Below are 19,269 nucleotides of genomic sequence, written 5' to 3'. Positions count from 1 at the left end.
CAAAAAGTCCAAGGCCTTTTTACGCTCGGCTAACAGCCTAAGTAACTCCCATGCAAACAAATTCATAGGGCTCCCTTACCAGAGAAAACTTAGTCTTAGGCACAAATAGACCTGGTTATTGGACAGGGTAGTCCAATGGATATAGGGTTAGGGTCAAGTTAATAGGGCTTTTATTGGGCAGGGCTCTTATTGGACAGGGCCTCTATTGGACAGGGTCATTATAGGGTCAAACTTATACTACAATTATTTTGAAAATTAAAATAGTAATGATACAAAAAATTACGTGTATAGCTTCGTATTTACTTGTACTTGCACATGGCTCTTTTGTTTTTCATTTTTCATTGCTCGTTTATTGACCCGCCCACTAATGACCCGCTAATGACCCGCGACCCGCTTTTGACCCGCCCATTATCGACCCGCTAAAACTGACCCTTTCAATACCCGACCCTCTTTTGACCCGCACCGACCCTGACCCGCCCCGCCCGATAACCAGGTCTAGGCACAAATGAGCTAATCCTGTTGTGTTCCACACTTGTTCATCTCCCAGCTACCTATTTATACCAAAGGAGCTACCTCAGCTCGCTGCTCATACTGCTACTTACAATACATGACATTCAAATGTAATGGTAATAATGCTGTAATGGAAACCGAGGAAATGCTAATTTACAAGATAACTATAGTATAAGAATTAAGAAGTATTTAAAACTTAATCATGTTTCGAACAAGGGTATTTATCACAAGGGTACGTACATTAACATTAACTTAATACTGTCCGCAATATTCTGACACATACATACAAACTCAGGGATGTATAAGGGCACACATATATGATATATACTAAGTAAAGTATTTACTTTTATAGATGGTATTATGGATGGACTAGACCCCTCAAGGGTCATGATGCAGTCCAGGCCTTTGAAAAGTAGGGGTGTATCACTAGATCAAGCAAATTTTGGTAACAGTCTTTTGATATATACATACAACGATATTAGGGGTACATTGTATAGAATCCTCTGCGCTCATATGCGAATCCTTTGTTTCCAAATCAAAGTTTTGGGATTGTAATGTGAAGTATTCCCTCCCTGCATCAAAACCAAAATCAAAATCAAATTCATATTAGCTAGGTGCATGAGAACATGCTGATGAATTGTTTTATCAAGAGTGTGTTAAAATTGGTATGGTACTTACACAAGCTCTGCAGACACAGAATTCTTGTTTGCACCGGGTGGAAGAGGCCATATGATCTGGTATGGTCCTTGCACGATTTCCCTCCTATGGTAAGTGGCCCTGTCAGAATCATTTGAACAACCTGCTGCTTTCAACCACTTCATCGAGCGTTTACCTCTCACAATTAAACTACAATTATAACACAAAGATTAAGGTTATTTTGAAAATGATATCAACAAAGGAAGATTTGAAAAGTTAACAAGTGTTTTTGATCTGGTAATACTTTTTGTCATCCATCTCCACTCTTATATCATTGATCTCAACACCAGGAAGTTCTACAGTCACGACATGGCTGGATTTGGATTCAATAACGTTTATCCTTGGCGACCATCCTATCCCTACAACAAATTACGGATAACTCAAATCATAGCATATGATATAATATTGCTGGATTAGTAAAGAATGATTTATATTACTCTAGACGAATATGATTGCAGTGAAACAGTCTGCTAGTATGCTACTTTGAACTGGAGTACAACATATATGTGTGTTACCATTGATTTGAGAAGAAAAAGTCTGTCTCGTGCAAGTGCTTTGCTTCTCTTGTGGCATAGCAGATGTGTGACATTTTGATGCAGGTAACATCTTATCTTGTTTAACGGGTTCAGTTGAACCAGTGTCGGAAAAGTTAAAGTCCTCTTGAGCAGGTCTAGAAAAGAGTGGTTGTATAGAGGCAGGACGAGAAAATAAAGGCGACTCAGGGGCACTAGTCCTTTTCTTGTTTACACACTTAGCAGAACATACTCCAGGATTGAAATCCTGGTTTCCCTAGAATTATAAAAAGATGTCACTGGAGAAGTTAGCTTAAAATCGAGAGAAAATTACAGTGCCAAACGCCAAAGTAAATCACATTTGAACAGTAAAGTACCTGTTCAGTAGAACTCATAGGCATAGGCATAGCCTGCCTCATAAAGTACCCTTGAGAGGCAGATGATTGGCGTCCAAAGTGCATTCTACTATCAAGCCTTCTAAATGAAGTGCTTAAGTTGCTGCTGCAGTTCTGAAACATCACATTTTTTTACATTCTTGTTATTACCTAATACAATATCTGAAGTATAAAAGAAAATAGAGGATTCGTTCAAGGATTCCACCTACAAAACGAAAAACTTCAAGATAACCCTTTTTGAATTTTTATGACAGCAGCAGCAGCAGCTACTCCGGACAATTCAGATAGTGTACTACTCGTCTACTCTATCATTTAAGTTGACATCCAAGAAATTCTTTGAATATTTGGTACTTTAAATCCACAAACATTCAGTTTCCCTTCTTAAATCAGAACAGATTAGTTATCTACAACTGTAGTTCTTTACAAGATTAAGGTAATCATTCAATTAAACCCTTGTTCACAAGGGACAAGAGGGAAAATATGAGGGAGACAATCCTCCATCCAAACCAAGACATCTTCAAATACAAGAGATGCCTTAGCAACTAGCAAGAGAAGAGTAATGGGCTACAACATCACAAGTTGGTCTAGCAAAGCGGAAAACACATGCATTAAACGAGCTAACTAATAAAGCACAAATATCATTAACCATAATCTGAGTTGGGGTAATCTACTTGCCAACATGATCTACCACTCGAGTAATTGTATTTGAGTCACTTGGACACAAGCCACTTGAGGTTTAGTGGCTTGTGTCCATATGGACACAAGTAACTCAAATACAATTATTTTTAGTACCAACACAGCTTACGTCAGTACCAATAACACAAATAATTTGTATTGGTACTTCTTAGCAATGTATTGGTATACCAATACCATACTAATCTTAGTACCAATACCAAATTAGCGGGTACCAATTACAAGTCACTTGTGTCCATATCACTTGAGGCCCTCTTAGCAATCCTCCTATTAAGGTGACTATTAATTTCAGACGGAGCGGGTGTTATGCTGTGGTCATCATTACTTTGATTCCTATAGTGAGTGAGCTGCGTAGTGTAATTTGAACTCTTAACAGGACGACTAAATTCAGGCGAAGGTAATAACAGATCCCTAATCACACAACCAATTCATTAAGCTATACAAATCAATCATAGAGCATAAAATTCAATATTCATGGTATATACCAAGTACTTAAACAATTAAACATCCAAGTAAAAAGAAACTTCAAAGTTAACGAAATCATGAGCTAATTAAACCAGATCATATTATATATTCCAGTCGGACTCATCATTTTAGTCGAATCGAGCACTTGGATACGTATCCGAGTTCGACATAACATAGCAAATTATTAACAAATCCATTAAAAAAAATAAAAACAAATGAAGAATTACCAAAGGAATTAGATGAGTATTAGGTGCAGTAACATCTTCATTAACATTCCCAGTAGCAAAATGAGCAGAAATGGTGTTGATCCTACGCCTTATGACTTGACTCTCCATTTTTGCAGCAAATACTTGGATAAGGTAGATACTCCGTAGTCCGTATACTGTACACATATGAGAGATTTTTTTTTCGGCGGCTGATGATAATCTCCTTTCTTTTTCCTCTCTTATTATTTTTAATTTTGTATTTTTATTTTTATTTTTATTTTTATTTTTATGGTCTCACGGCTTCTTGAGAAATGAAAATACTTCGTAAATATCCACAGTTTCGGACATCGGTAGATAATGGCTCTGTTTAGTAATTGGTTGTTGGTTGATTTGACTGTCTGTTTAAGTTGGTTGTTGGTTGTTGGTCGTTCGACTATTGATTGTTTATAAATATATTTAGTAAAATTATTTGTTGGCAATTGGGTGTAGCTATGTAAACACTTAATACTCCCTCTGTATTTTTTTAAGGGATACACTTGTCTTTTCTGACCGTATTTATTTAAGAGATACACTTGCCATTTTTAGTAACTTATCAACCCCACCATCTAAATTAAATAATACATTTAATATACCCTATTACCCACCATCCTATTAAACAAATATTTTCATAAATCCACCCCACCCTCCACCCACCAAAATGACATGGTCCCCACATATTTAATTATTAAAATATCTATCCAACCCCACTTGCTTTATTATTTTATTTCGTTCAATTATTCTTCTTAAGACCCGTGCCCGGTCAAGTGTATCTCTTAAAAAAAATACGGAGAGAGTAGCTTTTATTCATTTTTTAATTCTTCCGTCTCTTTTTATTCTTTACGTATTTCATTTCAGGTGTCCCATTTTGTTCTTTACATTGAGAATCTTTCCTTTTATATTACTCCCTCCGTCTCATTTTGTTCTTTACGTTTGACATTTTGCACGCGTTTTAACGATTAATTAATGTGCATTAAGATTCATCTAGTTTTTTATTTAAACAAGGAAAATTAAGTTTATTTATAATGTTTTTGCTTTTATCAAAATTCTGGGAAAATGATAAAAGTTTAATGTCCCAATGGAAAAGTGTGAGAGATTAATGACCCGATGAATTTAATTGGGTAAAATAATCATCGGATACAAATTTTGATAGAATATTAAAATATTTATGCGATAATATAAAAGGAAATGTAAATAACATGTTGGGAAACCAAAAAAGGGAAACGTAAAGAACAAAAAGAGACGGAGTGAGTATCACATAAATGCTTTAATATTCTACCAAAATTTGTGTCAATGATTATTTTAACCAATTAAATTAATTAGGGCATCTAATCTCTCAAACTTTTCCATTGGGCCATAAATCTTTTCCATTTTTTCATTTTTCTATTTTTCCTATGTCAGATTTTTTGTAAAAGTGAAAACGTTATAAATAAACGTAATTTTCTTTGTTTAAATAAAAAAAATAGAGGAATTTCAATTCATATTAATTAGTTGTTAAATTGCGTGCTTAATACCAAATGTAAAGAACAAAAGGGAAGCAGGGAGTGCTACGTATTATGTACGGAGTAGTACTTAATAATACATTTAACACCAAAAAAATAACTAATACATAAATTATTAATTAGAGTATTATTGTTACCATTTATAAATTAGATTATACTAGTTAAAAAATATAAATTATTAAGTATCTATTACTATATACTAAAAGAGACACCAGGAATGACACTTGTCATTTCCTAGTGCGATTTTTTCCCGCCAAAATATTTTTTACTTTTTTACTTTAATACAAATAATCTACATTACGTTTGTTTAGGAAACTAAGATAAAAATATATTTTAATTACCATAGATGTGTACTGCATAATATATTATTGGAGGAAAGCTAAATCAATATTATTGTTTCATTTATGATATAATTTTATTTATGTATTATTATAATTTTTTAATCTGATAACAAATATAAAAAATATTGATAAATTAAATGAACTTCTAATGTCAGTATACTATTAATAATATAATACATGGTAACTGGTAAGTAAGAATGTTAATTAAAATAAAAATGCATAAGTAGACTAACATTATAAGTCTATTTATCAAGATTTTACTCAATTCAAAATATGTTGTATTTGACTAACTCGGTTATGCTCGGGTCTTTTCGAAAATTAGTCTTGAGTCATTCGGGTTTGGTTAACTTTGTTAGATCGTTCTAATACAAGTAAAGGACTGTAATTTTTAACTTTGTATAGTAATATGCAAATTTAGTTCATTTGAATATTTTTTTTACACAACTTTGAATTTATACTTTTTCATATATCCTTTTTACTTTCATGTTTTCCTAATATCACAAGTCTTTTAGTTACTCCCTCCGTCCCAGAATAGTTGTTACACTCTCATGGGCATACAGTTTAATGCGATAAGTAGTAGTGTGGTTATCAATTGTTATTTTATTAAAAAAGTAGATGTAATAGGAGTTAGTGGGGTATTTTTTTAATTGAATGAGAGAGGGTGTGGGGACACAAAATAATTTAGTGGGAAGAGAGAGACAATATAATAATTGTGGGTCATTCCTAATTTAGAAGTGTAACAACTAATCTGGAACGGACGAAAAAGGAAAGTGTAACAACTAATATGGGACGGAGGGAGTACTATTAAAATAATAAATTGTTTTAGTAGTAGCCGTGCGTTGCACGGGCCCTAAACTAGTTTCGTATAATATTCAGTGTTGTTAATTTATTGATTATTGATGATGAATGTTAAGGTTATGTTCTGTTTGACTTATTTTGACTTATTTCAGACCAAATAAGTACAGATAAATTCAGTTAAGGTCAGATTATATAAGTTTTTTTTAAAAAAAAGTTTTTTCAGACATTTTTACACACTAATAAGTTTACTCTCTCCGTCCCTTAATACTCATTTCCTTATAAAGTCGTCCCTTAATACTCACCTCGTTTCTATAAATAGCATACTTTTATTAATATTATATCATTTCTCTCACTTAACCATGAATCACATATATTCCTATTTTCTTTAAAAAAAACATTAAAAAATTCAACCCCACCCACCCTCACCCCTTTATTCCGTTTTAAGATAATAGGTACCAAAGGTTGCATTAGCGTGAGATATCGTATTACTGTTATTGGAAGATCGGCAAAGGGTTAGATTATTAAAACTATTTTTTCCAATGATGTTTTACAACAAATGTACTTCTTAAACTTTCATATATTTATTCTTTTAACTTGCAACATAACCCCACAATATACAACTTATGGAGGAGGTAAAGAAGATCATAGAGCAATTTAAATGTAGCTCAAAATCCGAATCACATAATGTACTCTCCTTATCGATGTTTAAGTTTTTTTTTAAATCGTTCATTTACATGCTATATCCTCTTTTAGTTGGAGCTTTTTTTTGGCTGATAAATAGTATATGCTGAACTGGATTTTGCCCTACTGAGCTACGTTGCAAGTTAAGAAAGAAACAAAGAGAGTACACGATAAGTTATATAAATATACCAATAGTATTATGCTTCACTAGATTAGATCCCGTGCACGCACGGATTTTAATAATTTTTTCACAAAATATTTAACTGAATATCTCCCAAACTAATGCATACTTATAGCATTTTTAACATATTCGTTTAAATTTATTCATCTAATATGCATATTTAAACTACTAATATGGTAATTTGACCAAAATATTGAGTGATATATTTTGCATTATTAATATAGCGATTTGACTAAAATATCTAATTTAGAATAATTATTATTACGTTGTATCTATTATTGCCATAATTTATAAACTATATTTTGTTTCTATACATAAATAGCTTATGAAAAAGGGTAGAGAATAAAAATAAAATAAAACAGATACATTTTTTTGGGAAAGTGGTTTTTGGGGGAAAAAATTGCACCAGGAATTGACACGTGTCATTCCTGGTGTCTCTTTTAGTATATAGTAATAGAAGATTATCTTTTTGGTATTACTACCTCAAAAATATAACAATTTTGGATTAACTATCTTATGAAATTTTTATTGTTATTTAAAGTACGTTTTTGTTTTAGAGCCACCACCAATTTACGTTTTCTCATATTAAAATCAAGACATCTTTTTCGTATCTTAATGGTTTTAAGTGATTCAAATCTCATTCTCCTCTTTTGTGTGTAAAGATTTCATATAGACCGCGCTTTTGAAATTTTATATAAGATCAAATGAATTGAAAAATATTTGTGAAGTACTCCTCCGTCTCTATTTGTTCTTCCTAGTTTGAATTTTTTGTCTCACAAAAAGATTCCAAACATGAAGAAAAAAAAAGTGATGAAAAGTATCAAACAATATTTTGAAATAACATTTTATATGAGATCCTTATTTGAAAGAGACGGATTAAGTACCAAACAGCCTGATGCGAGGGTACGTACATAGGCGTAGGTCGAATATTTAAAATTTTCAACTCATCCCATCCCAGCCCGTTATAAGCGAGTTTGACGTGGATTAGGTCTGTTCAAATCCATGGTCTATAAGCACGACCCGACACACGGCTATCTTTAGCTGCACCCGGTAGGTGCATCGGATGTTCTCTACCAAACGACAACAACACTTGAACGTAACCCCTTATTTCAATTGACATTCATTCACAAAACCCCACCTTCGTTGTCGTAGATCCGATCTCCTCCCGCCCACCCCTGTTTCTCTCTCTCGTTTCCCTCGTAACTCTGAATCTCAAACCCCTGTTCTCTCTGTATCATCGATCAGCAATTTCGGTCAACTCAGAATCATGTGTCTGCAATTCCAGTGCTAATGGAACACGGAGATGATACCCACCGAGCCGGCATTCGACGATAATGCAGATGCAGACCACACTGAGTTATTGAGCTGCGCTTCTCTCAGTCGTGCGCCTTCGTTTTCGGGCTGGTGCGATACCAACCAGCCCTTACAAACTGATCATCGAACACGAGGTGGCAACGACGACGACGGAGAAGATTTTGAGCTTACATTTCAGTCGCGGAATCTTCAAGCGATTGGGATGGATAAGCGCGGTGATTTGGAGAGAGATTGTGATGGTGCTAATGGTCGGAATGGGGTTAATGAGAGTTATGTGCCTTTTGATGTTGAAGAAGATAGTGGGATGAGTATTGAGGGTTCTAGTAGTGAATTGTCACCTGCTAATGTGCTCAAGACTTTGTTCTTTATTTGCGTTTGGTATACTTTTAGCTTGTTTTTGACACTGTAAGTTAACTTTTCTTGCTCTACTTTCGAGTTTTCGGTTATGCATTTTTATTTTAAGGACCTTGTGCTTGTGTTTTGGGGATTCTTTTTTGCTATGGGTTTGATTTGATACTGACTTAGGAGCTGTTTTATTACTTGGTTAATGGGTAAATGATCAAAAAGGGATTACACCACTGTGGCACTTAAGCAATTACACCCCATTTACACACTTAATCCAATTCCTTAATACTATCTTTGGATAAGAGGAAGAGGAGAGAAAGGGAGGGAGGGAAGGGCATTAGAGGGGAACAAGTTTCCTCATTTAGATAAGGGGTTCAGGAGGGAAACGGAGGTGCCTCCCTCATTGAAAAGTTTTGGTGGAAAAATGAAGCTCCACCACCCCCCTCTCTTTTTCCCCTCACTTCCTTTCCCTTCAATCTTGCTATCCAAACAAAGTAGAAATTATAGGTTGGTCATTATTTACTAGTCCACAAACACTAAATTAGCGTTCTACCAAATCAATCTTGTTTTACCCATGTGTTTTGCTTTTTGTAGAAAGTAGTAAACTTCAATAAGAAAAAGTGGAAACATATGACATAATATGATTGGTTTGGGAGTACGCTGATGTAGTGCTAAGGGGATGGTATATATTGTCCATCTTATAAAATGGCCTTATCTTTCTTCGTAGAAGGAAACATCTATATGAGTTGTGTTGAGAAAACAATAGCAAAGTTGGACGTTTTAAGCTTCTACCTATGAAGGGTATTCTGTGAGTTAAAGATTTAACCTTGACATTGATATCATGTGTAGGTACTAATGGTAGTTTCTTTTTATTTCTTTCCTTTCTGTTGTGTTAAATACTTAAATGGAGGGCAATCATCTTTTATTGACATCCTATTACTTGTGATTTTCTCGTGACTAGGTACAATAAATCCTTATTAGGGGATCACCTGGGGAAATTCCCAGCTCCCTTGTTGATGAACACATTTCATTTTGTAATGCAAGCTGTTTTGTCTAGAGCTATTACTTGGATTTGGTATGAAAGATTTCATAAAGGTGTACGCATGACATGGAAGGATTATTTTTCCAAAGGTATGATAGCTTAATTACTTTGGTTTATGTTCTACTAACTGTTTTTTGGTTTTCAATTCAATTATGTTCTTTTATGGTATTACGTGCTGGACATATTAAAAAAACGTAGTTAGTATTCTCCCTCAAGATTTTAAGTGATTGAAGACATAGAATTTGTATTGTGCCCTTTCTTAAAACCTAGCCTTTTAATGATGTCAAGAGTTCTCAGGTATGCTGTTATAAAGGCACCTAATGGCTGTAGATAAAGTTATCAATAATCATCATGTAGTTTCAACTTTCAAGGACTTAGGTCTATAGCATTTTTAGATCCTTGGTGAATGGTGCCCTTTCCATAAGATTTCATTTCTTGTGGGGAATGCCGAGGTTTTGAAACTGATCCTCAAAGTGTTTCAGTGAATGGCTGCTCCTTTGGATCAAAGAGACCAGAGACAGGTTCAAACTATTTGTCCGTTTAAACTTGTCTTGCTTGAGCTTTCTACGTAGCACCAAGCCATAAAAGGAGGGGGGGTTTATGGGGATAGAGTATGTGGATTGGATATTTTAACGGGTCGGGGGGTTCGGGGTGGGGTGGTGTGGTGGTTCAAATGGGTTAGGAAATGGTGATTCTTTAACAAGATGTCACCAAGTTTTTCCTCTGAGCCCAATCTATACAGATCATATTCCTTGGAACTGAAAATTATATTGTATGCTGTATTTCTCTTACTATTCCAAGCGGCTGAATGGATGACTCAATCTGCTTAAATATTGATTTATCTGGAAAAGGTTTATGTTACTTTAGCATTGGTTTATCTAATAACTAATGCTACAGATGGCCTTGCCTTTTACAGTTTTTCCCACATCTCTGGCAACGGCACTGGATATTAATCTGAGCAATGCATCACTTGTTTTCATCTCTGTTACATTTGCCACTATGGTTCGTCTCTTATACTTGGACTTCATGTTTGTGCAAATTGGTTTTATTTTTGAAGCATGCTTCCATTTTCTCGCAACTTTTTATACCTTGAGGAGCTTATGTTCTTTGTAAGTTATAAATGTTCGAAATTCCCCTGTTTTGCAGTGTAAATCGGCATCTCCAATATTTCTTCTCGTCTTTGCTTTCGCGTTCAGGTAGGCTTTATCTTTTCACATTATATTCCCTCTCCGCTCCCCTGATTTTTTTTTAAAATCTTATGTCTTGTTTGATTATGTCTTTGCATATTCCTATTTACTATGTGACTATGTTGGAATTGATTTTCTTAAACATTTTTTTGAAAACTGTAAGATAATGAATTAAAAAAGTGTGCTTTTTACTTTTATCTTGGCTTATAGTTGCACTATTTATAAAAGACAATCTATGGATAACACATTAGAGGCTGATAAACAAGATTAACTTTCTTCTATATGCATTAGTGCATTACCTGTTTCTCTTGCAAGTTATGTTTTCAAAATTTATTTTATTTTCAATTTTGAAATTATGCTTGTTACCTCTTGAACAGAATTTCACATGATCTTCAATACTCCTAGAACATCCATTTAGTTGAACAACTGAGTAAAAATCATGAATTTCCAGCCAGTTTGGCTCGGTTGTCGTTGTTGTTTTGTTCTTTATAATAAGTAGTAACATGGGGGGATTATCTTAGGAATGGGACTTAGTGTCAATGAAGAAAAGGAATAGTGAGAAGTGGATCACTAGATATTAGGACATGCTAATAACGGCGAGTAAAAGAATCTAATATTGAATGGTTAACATTCACTTCAAATGAGATTGACAAAAGTGTTAAGAGCTTCATGGTGTTCTACCAGTAAGCTGTTCATATTGATTGTGAAAATGAAGTTATTCCCACATGAATTCTATATATAATAAACCTTTTACCTTTAGATTTTTGCCCTGTTAGAGGCATTCTCATGATTCATCATGTTGGAAGTAAGAGTGCAAAACAAAAGAGAATAAACCTTGGAATTGGAATTATGCTACTGCATTCTCCTTCAACTAGCAACAAATGAAAGGGTCTATTATATAGGCTTTACAATAAACTGACTTAACTAAGAAAAAGCAACAACTAAGTGGAACCTGGTCCACGTTTCCTAATAAATCGAAACTGATAGCTTGCAAATAACCTAACTGACTCCCACTAACTGACTAATGCTAAACAATAGGAAAGTCAAACAGATGCTAACACATGATCCCAAGGAAATAGGAACTAACAACTAATTACTTTGAAGCAAATTTGAAGCAGTAACTTCAACACATCATTCATATGGTTAAGAGATGCTGCTTAAGTAGTCTGCAGGAGTTTGTTTTTGCTTGCTAAATTATTCCTTGTATTTTCCAAAACAAAAAAGAATCCCCTTACTGATAGTATGGGTTTTTGATCCTCTAGGAAGGACTTTTCTATGCTTTACAGATGTGGTGATGATTTGAAGTTTTGAACCATTAATTCGTTTTAGTGTAAATTTAGTTTCAGTTCTATGTTATGGTTGGAGACAATACAGAATTAGTTTACTTTTCTTTTGGAGTTTTGGTAATCTGATGAATTTAGATAGCCACCACTTTTAGTATATTGGTAATGTACTTTAGTTCGTACTCAGCTATAACAATATTAATCTTCATTCCTGCTACAACTGATTATCAAGGATGTTATAACATTCATATGCTTGTTTTTCCCACTTTTTTTGGGTATTTTCTTCTCAAAATAATTTTTCTTTTGTATCTTGGTTGTTTTAGGTTGGAGTCTCCAAGTCTTAAACTTTTTGGAATCATTCTAGTCATCTCATTTGGAATCCTGTTGACTGGTATGTGCAACTGGATGTTTTATTTTTTGGTTTACTATTACTCTATTATCGTACTTTTCTGGCTGTGGATGTAAATGAGGCCTTGTGACAGTGGATGAGTCGAAGTGAAATCTAGGGCCGAGAACAACACCCTAGGTTGGGTCTAGGGAATTAATTTTGCATCTTGCTTCTGCAATACAGAGGCTTTGACAGTCTGCATTTGTCTTTCGGTGTTCCTGTTAATAGGGTTAAAGTATACTCTGTATTTTATTAAGTGGTGAAATAAGTGGTGCACTTTCACCGGCACGGAGTTTAATGAAGGTGGGTTGATTTTGTTAAACAAAAAAACAAGTAGGGTAAGTGTAGATTAAACAATTGGAGTAAAAGAAAGTGGTAGTATTAAATATGACTAGTGGGAATAAAAAATATGACTAGTGGGGTTCATGGGGAAAGAAGAAAATTATAAAATAAGAGGGAAAGTTTCCCTAAATGGAAGTGCACCACTTAATAAAATACGACCGATTATGGGAAGTTGCACCACTAAATAAAATACGGAGGGAATAGGCGCAGAAGAGCTGCAATTAGCTCTGGTTGTTGTTATTGCTGACAGGCTCTAGTAGTTATTTCATTTTCATATTCATTTGACTCGCAGTTGCAAAGGAAACAGAATTTGAGTTTTGGGGATTTATCTTTGTTATGCTTGCTGCTGTTATGTCTGGATTTCGCTGGTGTATGACACAGATTCTGCTCCAGGTAATGCCACTTCCATGCTTAATTTTACCAGTAACCTCTATGCAGAAGCTAGTTTGATACTTTGATTTTGTTTTTTTTGTTGCCTAAAACTCTAAATCCTAACTTTTTCTTTGAACTCTTTCCATGACTGGTTGATTTGCATTGTGGTCTTGTTGCTGCTAACTGGACTGAAGAAAGAATCCTATGGTGAGTACCATAATTTGTTCGTTTATGCATTTTGAGCAGAAAACTTGTATGACAATTATGTAGTCATAGTCTATTGCCAAAATGTTTTTTCAAGTTATAATGAAATTACTATTTATGTACTCCTTTAACTAGACTGCTAGAATTTCACTTGCAATAGGATGCCCTTTTCTTAATCTGCGAACCTGTTTTGTCATGTTTATGTGTTTTTTCGGGAAGAGAGGGGGAGGGAGGATGTTAGCCTCTATATTTCATTACCTGTCATCTTGGTATGAATTTCTAATATTTCTTCTTGTTTAAAAGCCTTATTGCCAAAACTACTGAAAATTGGTTTTTTTTGTTTCTCTTCTTTTTTCAGGTTTAAAGAATCCACTTACCTTCATGAGCTATGTGACCCCTATAATGGCACTGGCAACTGGTTTAATGTCCCTTTTGTTGGACCCTTGGCATGAGTTCCCACAGAATGAATATTTTAACAGCTCCTGGCATATCACAAGAAGTTGTTTGCTCATGCTTTTTGGCGGTACACTGGCCTTCTTTATGGTAACTTATATCATTAATTTGGCCATGTTTTTTATAATTGTCTCGAGTCCTTCACAAAAGCGAATCAGGTTTAGGTTCCTTCTGAATTTTTTTTCCTATGCCATTTCAGGTACTAACAGAGTATATTCTGATCTCAGTAACTAGTGCCATGACAGTCACGGTAGCGGGAATTGTCAAGGAAGCTGTTACCATAATTGTAAGAACACTTTCAGAGATTTTTCCTAGTAGTTGTGAATTGTAATTGTCTTGTACTATCTCTGCTGTTCTGTATGCCACTTCTATGCTCGCTGGCTCTAATTGATTCTCTTGCTTGCAATGCTTTCAACGTTGCCTTTACTTGGTATAGATAGCATTTCCTACTTGCACTTGGTGAACTTGATAAATACTTTCTTGGAATTTTGGTACATGGCATTAACATTTTTAGGCAATTGATTATTGGTTATGGTTATTATTTACTAGAGATGACATGTAATCTAGGGTAATGTATAGAAGGCAAGTTTAATCTGTCTTTGATCCTAGGTTTGACCAAAACATATATTTTCTTTCTTGATTTTAATTTTACTTTTTAATTTTTATTTCGTGGACTTTGTCACTTATGTCCCTAGCTCTTGGCCTTTGAAGATCAAGTTGTAATGTTTGCTGCAGTGTAATAATATGACTGATAAAAAGGATTTCTCATAGTCCTCCTTTGCAATAAAATATTAACAGGGTGTATGTTCTAGGTGTTGTGGAGAAAAAGTAAAAAAGTGTATCGGATCATGTTTATTCTGATTTGAATCTTTGTTCAAAAACCTAAAGAAGTTCCCATTATGGAAATTGATTTGTGTTTTCTCAGAGAGCAGGAAGTCAATTTATCAGACTTCCACAAATTCAAAAAATTAAACTGAAGAGGAAACCTTCCTTTTGTTACTCGTCATTATCATTACCCCATTGCCTTCAAAGACGCTCCCACAACAAGCGGATTAGGGGGGGGGGGTTTGGACGTTCCCAACTTTCCTCTTGTTAATGCTAAAGGCAAAATACAAAGAGGGAACTGGTCTTTAGGATCATTCTCTGATATTTTTTTGAACCGTGATTATGTTATCTTATGTTTATTATCTATCTTATTAGTGCTAGAGTGACACGTCATGATGTAACAAAATTTCTATTCCTTCTATTTTTCTGACGTTGCTAAGTAATGGGTAAACCAATAAAATCAATTTCAAAAGAGTTGACAGGTGTAAAAAAATCTCAAGAAGGAAACTAATTTTCTTTTGCTGAAAATAACTGCGATTATCTAGAGAGCATCTATCTGATGTATGTTCTGTGCCTTTCCCCTCTGTCTGAGTTGTAAGTTTATGGGACCACTTTTCTGCATTTTTCATTGGATTATCTTGATTTTTATGTTTGTAGTGATCATCCTACTTTTCCTGAAAGTTCTGTTAGTTTTTGTCTTTTCGGCAAATTACTTGAAGTTCTATTATCAGAGTGTTCATGGCTGTTACTGAATTCCTATTTACTGCAATCAGGTTGCTGTCTTTTACTTCCATGACGACTTTACATGGTTGAAAGGGATCGGTCTTCTGATAATTATGGTTGGTGTCGGTTTATTTAATTGGTTCAAGTAAGTATAAGCGAATATGATCTCCTTTGTCTTCACTGCAGCTTTTGATTATTGGTTACTTCAGTAAAATGATTTTCAGTACGCTGTTACCACTAGAATCAAAGTTTTTGTAGTGTATCTCCTACCAAATCTGCACACATGACACACCGTGAACTTTATGTTGCCTTTTCTTTATTTAATTTTATTGCTGATGTCCCATGGAAAATCATTGGTTACTGGCCAAGGGGTGTACCGCTGTCTGACTGTATACTTCCACCAAGCTTGTAAGTTGTAACTATTAGTTGGACACAGTTTTCTCTATGAAGAACTGTGTCCATGCCACACAATGATCATACTGTACTTCCAATGTCTATGTTTCATGTCTTAAACTAGTGGGGGTGAACATATCCTGTGAATCTATAATGGGTAATATGCTTCTGATGATGAAAAAAACAAAAGAGATAAACATAAATAAGATAACATATCTAGGTTCACCTTGCTTAGATATTGATCTTTTCCCCCTACAGATATCAGAAGCATCAGAAGGGTAAAGTCCATGAAAATCCTGGGGAACAGTCAGGTGCAAGTTATATCCCTGCTAAATATGTCATTCTTGAAGAGGCAGATGATCAACACGATGGCATTTGAAACCTTTCTATGAGGTATGATTTTGCATCAATGTGGGTGAAATGCGTAGTTCATTCTTGATTTTGCAACAATGCTGTATTTCCAAGTTTTTCCCTTGATATTCTTTTTACTTATCATTACAACGGACTTTGAGTAGCAATCCTGATTGGTTAAGTATCATTTTCTTGTTACATTTGGATTATGTATTGAACTGTGACTTTAACTTGTAGTAGGTTTCTTAAATGATCTTTCAGTGAGGTGGCACTTTATATGCAGTTTTAATGCAGTTGGTAGTGGAACCTTAATCTAGGAGAGTTGTCTGTTGTCTCTCATAAGTTGTTGTGGGGGGGCTAATTATTTTAGAATAGGGGAAATGACTCAAATACTAGCTATTTGTCATCGGTTCCATTGTTTGGCAACTTGCTTTTTTGTAACTGATTGTGTCTTGATTGATGAACTTCCTTCAGTATTAGCCTGCATGACAAACAACCTCTTTAGTTGTGTGAGCTCACAAGAAGAGGTTGAAACTCGGATTGTTAAATTTGTTCTCGTGGGAGTGGAGTGAGGGCTCCAGGGTGGGGTGAAGAAGGACTAAATAGTATTTGAATTCAACAACCTGAATCAAACAGAACTGACAACCTTCTATAAACCAATACCTTGGCATCATCAATCAAGAAAGCTTCAGTCAGGGGGATACTGTGCTAAGGTTCATGGGGACTTGGGGTGGGGTATTTACTTAGATTTCTACCCCTGCTCTTCCTATGATATGCATTAAAAGAAAATAAAAAATCAGATCCGCCCATATCTTCAGAAGATTTGTAGCCTTAGGCTTATGTTCTGGGAAGGGTATCCAAGGATCCTCACTCGACTGTAAAAAGAAAAAGGATCCCGACTCTCTAAACTCTTCCAATTACAATGCATTCTTTAGCAATAAGTTGAGATAGCTTTGTTTATTTTCCATCATTCCAAGTTTCAAGATTATCTGCTTCCCCAGGAGGTTAGGACCCCAACTTTCATATTCATATTCATATTAATTTCCTTTCCTGATGATCGTCCACCCGCTGCTAAACCAAATTGTGCAAATTCATGATTCCCCTTCTAATCATCACAATTTATCATTTTTATAACTTCGACTACAAATTTGATCCAAATTCCGTAGGGTATTGACAATGTAATACGAAGTAATAATTTTCTTTGTTGGAACACACTTCCACAAACTTCTGGTTTGGTAATTTTTACTAATCCTTAATGACTAATATTAAGGTCAAAATTTGGTGTGGGAAATCGACATCGAAAATAAAAAGGGGAGGAGTGATCAAAGTTACTCCAACTTGAAAAGTTGCTTGTAATTAGGTTGATATTATTATACGAAGTACTTAAAAATTTGTATCCTCCGTAGAAGGTCAGCCCACAATTGTTTCTAAACAGTTACGGAGTAATAACTTACTATGTCCTTCACCTACTGAGTACTCGTGAGGTTTTTTCCTATCCATATTGCATAAGTTAACACAATTTAATATTTTCCGACAAAACCAGGCTTTGCAGATTTTTGTCCATGTCTTACATTTCTCATACAGTATTTATGTTCATCATGTGAGCACCCTAAGTCCAATTGTTATCATTTAAACAACATAGTCTATACCTTCCTTTGACTGGTAGCTCCAAAGACCCAAATTGCAAGAAGTTTCAACTTCTTATCACTTTCAGTTTGTTAATGAGCAACTGAAATGAATCTCTTGTTACTCCTGTTTCATTTCATATCCAGTTAAAGGTCTGCATGCATCCTTGAGGAATTGCGTGAACAGCAACAGCTTTAACCATCTGAACGTCATTGCGCATGCATCCTTGAGGAATTGCGTGAACAGCAACAGCTTTAACCATCTGAACGTCATTGCTAAAATCATAGCAGATTATAGTGCAGAGTAATTTTAACCATCTGAACGTCATTGCTAAAAGCAGAAGTAGGCTGGAATTGTTTGTTGAAAGTTAAGAAACTGTGGTTCGCGTTTCCTTTTTCTTTTTTTCATAAATCTACTGAAGCTGTCCTTGTTTTGCAGGGTTCCCTCAATGGACATTTGGTTTGGTTTAGAATGAACTTGTAAAAAGAGCATCAACCATCTTCTTCAGGCATACTATATATCATATGCATACAAGTTAGTTTGTCTTCAAACTTCCTGTTGGACTGCTAGCAAATGTTGCAGGTTCTGGTGGCAAATCCTGTGTCATACCACTCATATGTACTCATACCAGACAGGCAGACTTGGACTTCCCAGATAAAGCGCCATCTTTTTCTGAAATATCACATTGTCAAGCTGGCTCGCTGTATCATTTTTGCCCTCTGTACCTTTATACTACTAGATTGTATATGTAGATTATGTATCATCCAAGACATATAATTTTACTCCATTTTCGAAATAGGCTCAAGGTCATTCTAGCAAACTTTTGTACATTAATATGGTTGCTCTTTTGTAAATTGCAAAATATTGTAATATTCAATTTTGGATAAATAGTAATAACATTTTTTCAACTATTCAATTTCTATCGAATTAATCTTGGTTAAAAGTTAAGATTATTAAATCAAAATATACATCCAAATCAAATCAGGTGAAAAATTAGGGTTTATATAACCAAATCAAATTGGGGGGAATTCAAGGCCTTATACATCTAAATTAAATTGGGGGAAAACCAAGGGGGTCGGGCGGCGGCGGTTGGAGCAAGCAATGGTGTGGAATGCGCAACAAGTGTGGGTGTGGACGTGTGGAATTCTTTGTAGTTGGTTGGTGGTAGTTAGTACGTAAATAGGGGCTATTAGAGGATATTGATTAACAACCGTTAAAGCCGTTAGCCATTTTGAATATTTGGTGAAATTCTAAGAAAATAAGGGTATTTGGTGTATTTTGAAAATTTTGTATGTGGAGTATTACGTGAAACCTCGGGGCATTTTATGAAAAGACCGTAAAAATAATTTCATTCATATACATAAGTCACATAAATAAGCGAAGAGAACAAATTATCGCTCCATGC

The 19,269-nt window shown here is 34.8% G+C and overlaps 2 protein-coding genes across 3 annotated transcripts; one reads left to right on the top strand and one right to left on the bottom strand.

Annotated features, from left to right (window-relative positions):
• Nucleotides 1-675: 675 nt before the first annotated feature.
• LOC110783716 (uncharacterized) lies at nucleotides 676-3,728 on the bottom strand. Its single transcript, XM_021988067.2, has 6 exons — nucleotides 3,499-3,728; nucleotides 2,096-2,227; nucleotides 1,722-1,995; nucleotides 1,451-1,565; nucleotides 1,189-1,356; nucleotides 676-1,082 (listed from the first exon to the last, which is right to left on the bottom strand). The coding sequence occupies exons 1-6, from the start codon at nucleotides 3,661-3,663 to the stop codon at nucleotides 1,046-1,048; spliced, it is 891 nt and encodes a 296-aa protein (XP_021843759.1). The 5' UTR covers nucleotides 3,664-3,728; the 3' UTR covers nucleotides 676-1,045.
• A 4,372-nt stretch (nucleotides 3,729-8,100) lies between these two features.
• LOC110783715 (probable sugar phosphate/phosphate translocator At1g06470) lies at nucleotides 8,101-18,786 on the top strand. Of its 2 annotated transcripts, none has more exons than XM_056843167.1 (12): nucleotides 8,101-8,735; nucleotides 9,637-9,806; nucleotides 10,634-10,719; nucleotides 10,864-10,913; nucleotides 12,511-12,578; nucleotides 13,210-13,310; nucleotides 13,484-13,496; nucleotides 13,852-14,036; nucleotides 14,146-14,232; nucleotides 15,545-15,639; nucleotides 16,146-16,280; nucleotides 18,011-18,295. In XM_056843167.1, the coding sequence occupies exons 1-11, from the start codon at nucleotides 8,320-8,322 to the stop codon at nucleotides 16,264-16,266; spliced, it is 1,392 nt and encodes a 463-aa protein (XP_056699145.1). In that variant the 5' UTR covers nucleotides 8,101-8,319; the 3' UTR covers nucleotides 16,267-16,280; nucleotides 18,011-18,295. The 2 variants fall into 2 exon arrangements, with proteins under 2 accessions (XP_056699145.1, XP_021843758.1); XM_021988066.2 differs by lacking the exon at nucleotides 18,011-18,295 and adding an exon at nucleotides 18,303-18,786 and having other exon boundaries at nucleotides 8,104-8,735.
• The last annotated feature ends 483 nt before the right edge of the window (nucleotides 18,787-19,269 follow it).

The sequence above is a fragment of the Spinacia oleracea genome, chromosome 4 (genome assembly GCF_020520425.1).
Source record: "Spinacia oleracea cultivar Varoflay chromosome 4, BTI_SOV_V1, whole genome shotgun sequence".
NCBI classification, from domain to species: Eukaryota; Viridiplantae; Streptophyta; class Magnoliopsida; order Caryophyllales; family Amaranthaceae; genus Spinacia; species Spinacia oleracea.
The sequence above is the reverse complement of the archived record's forward strand: the minus strand, read 5'-3'. Positions and strand labels throughout refer to the sequence as shown.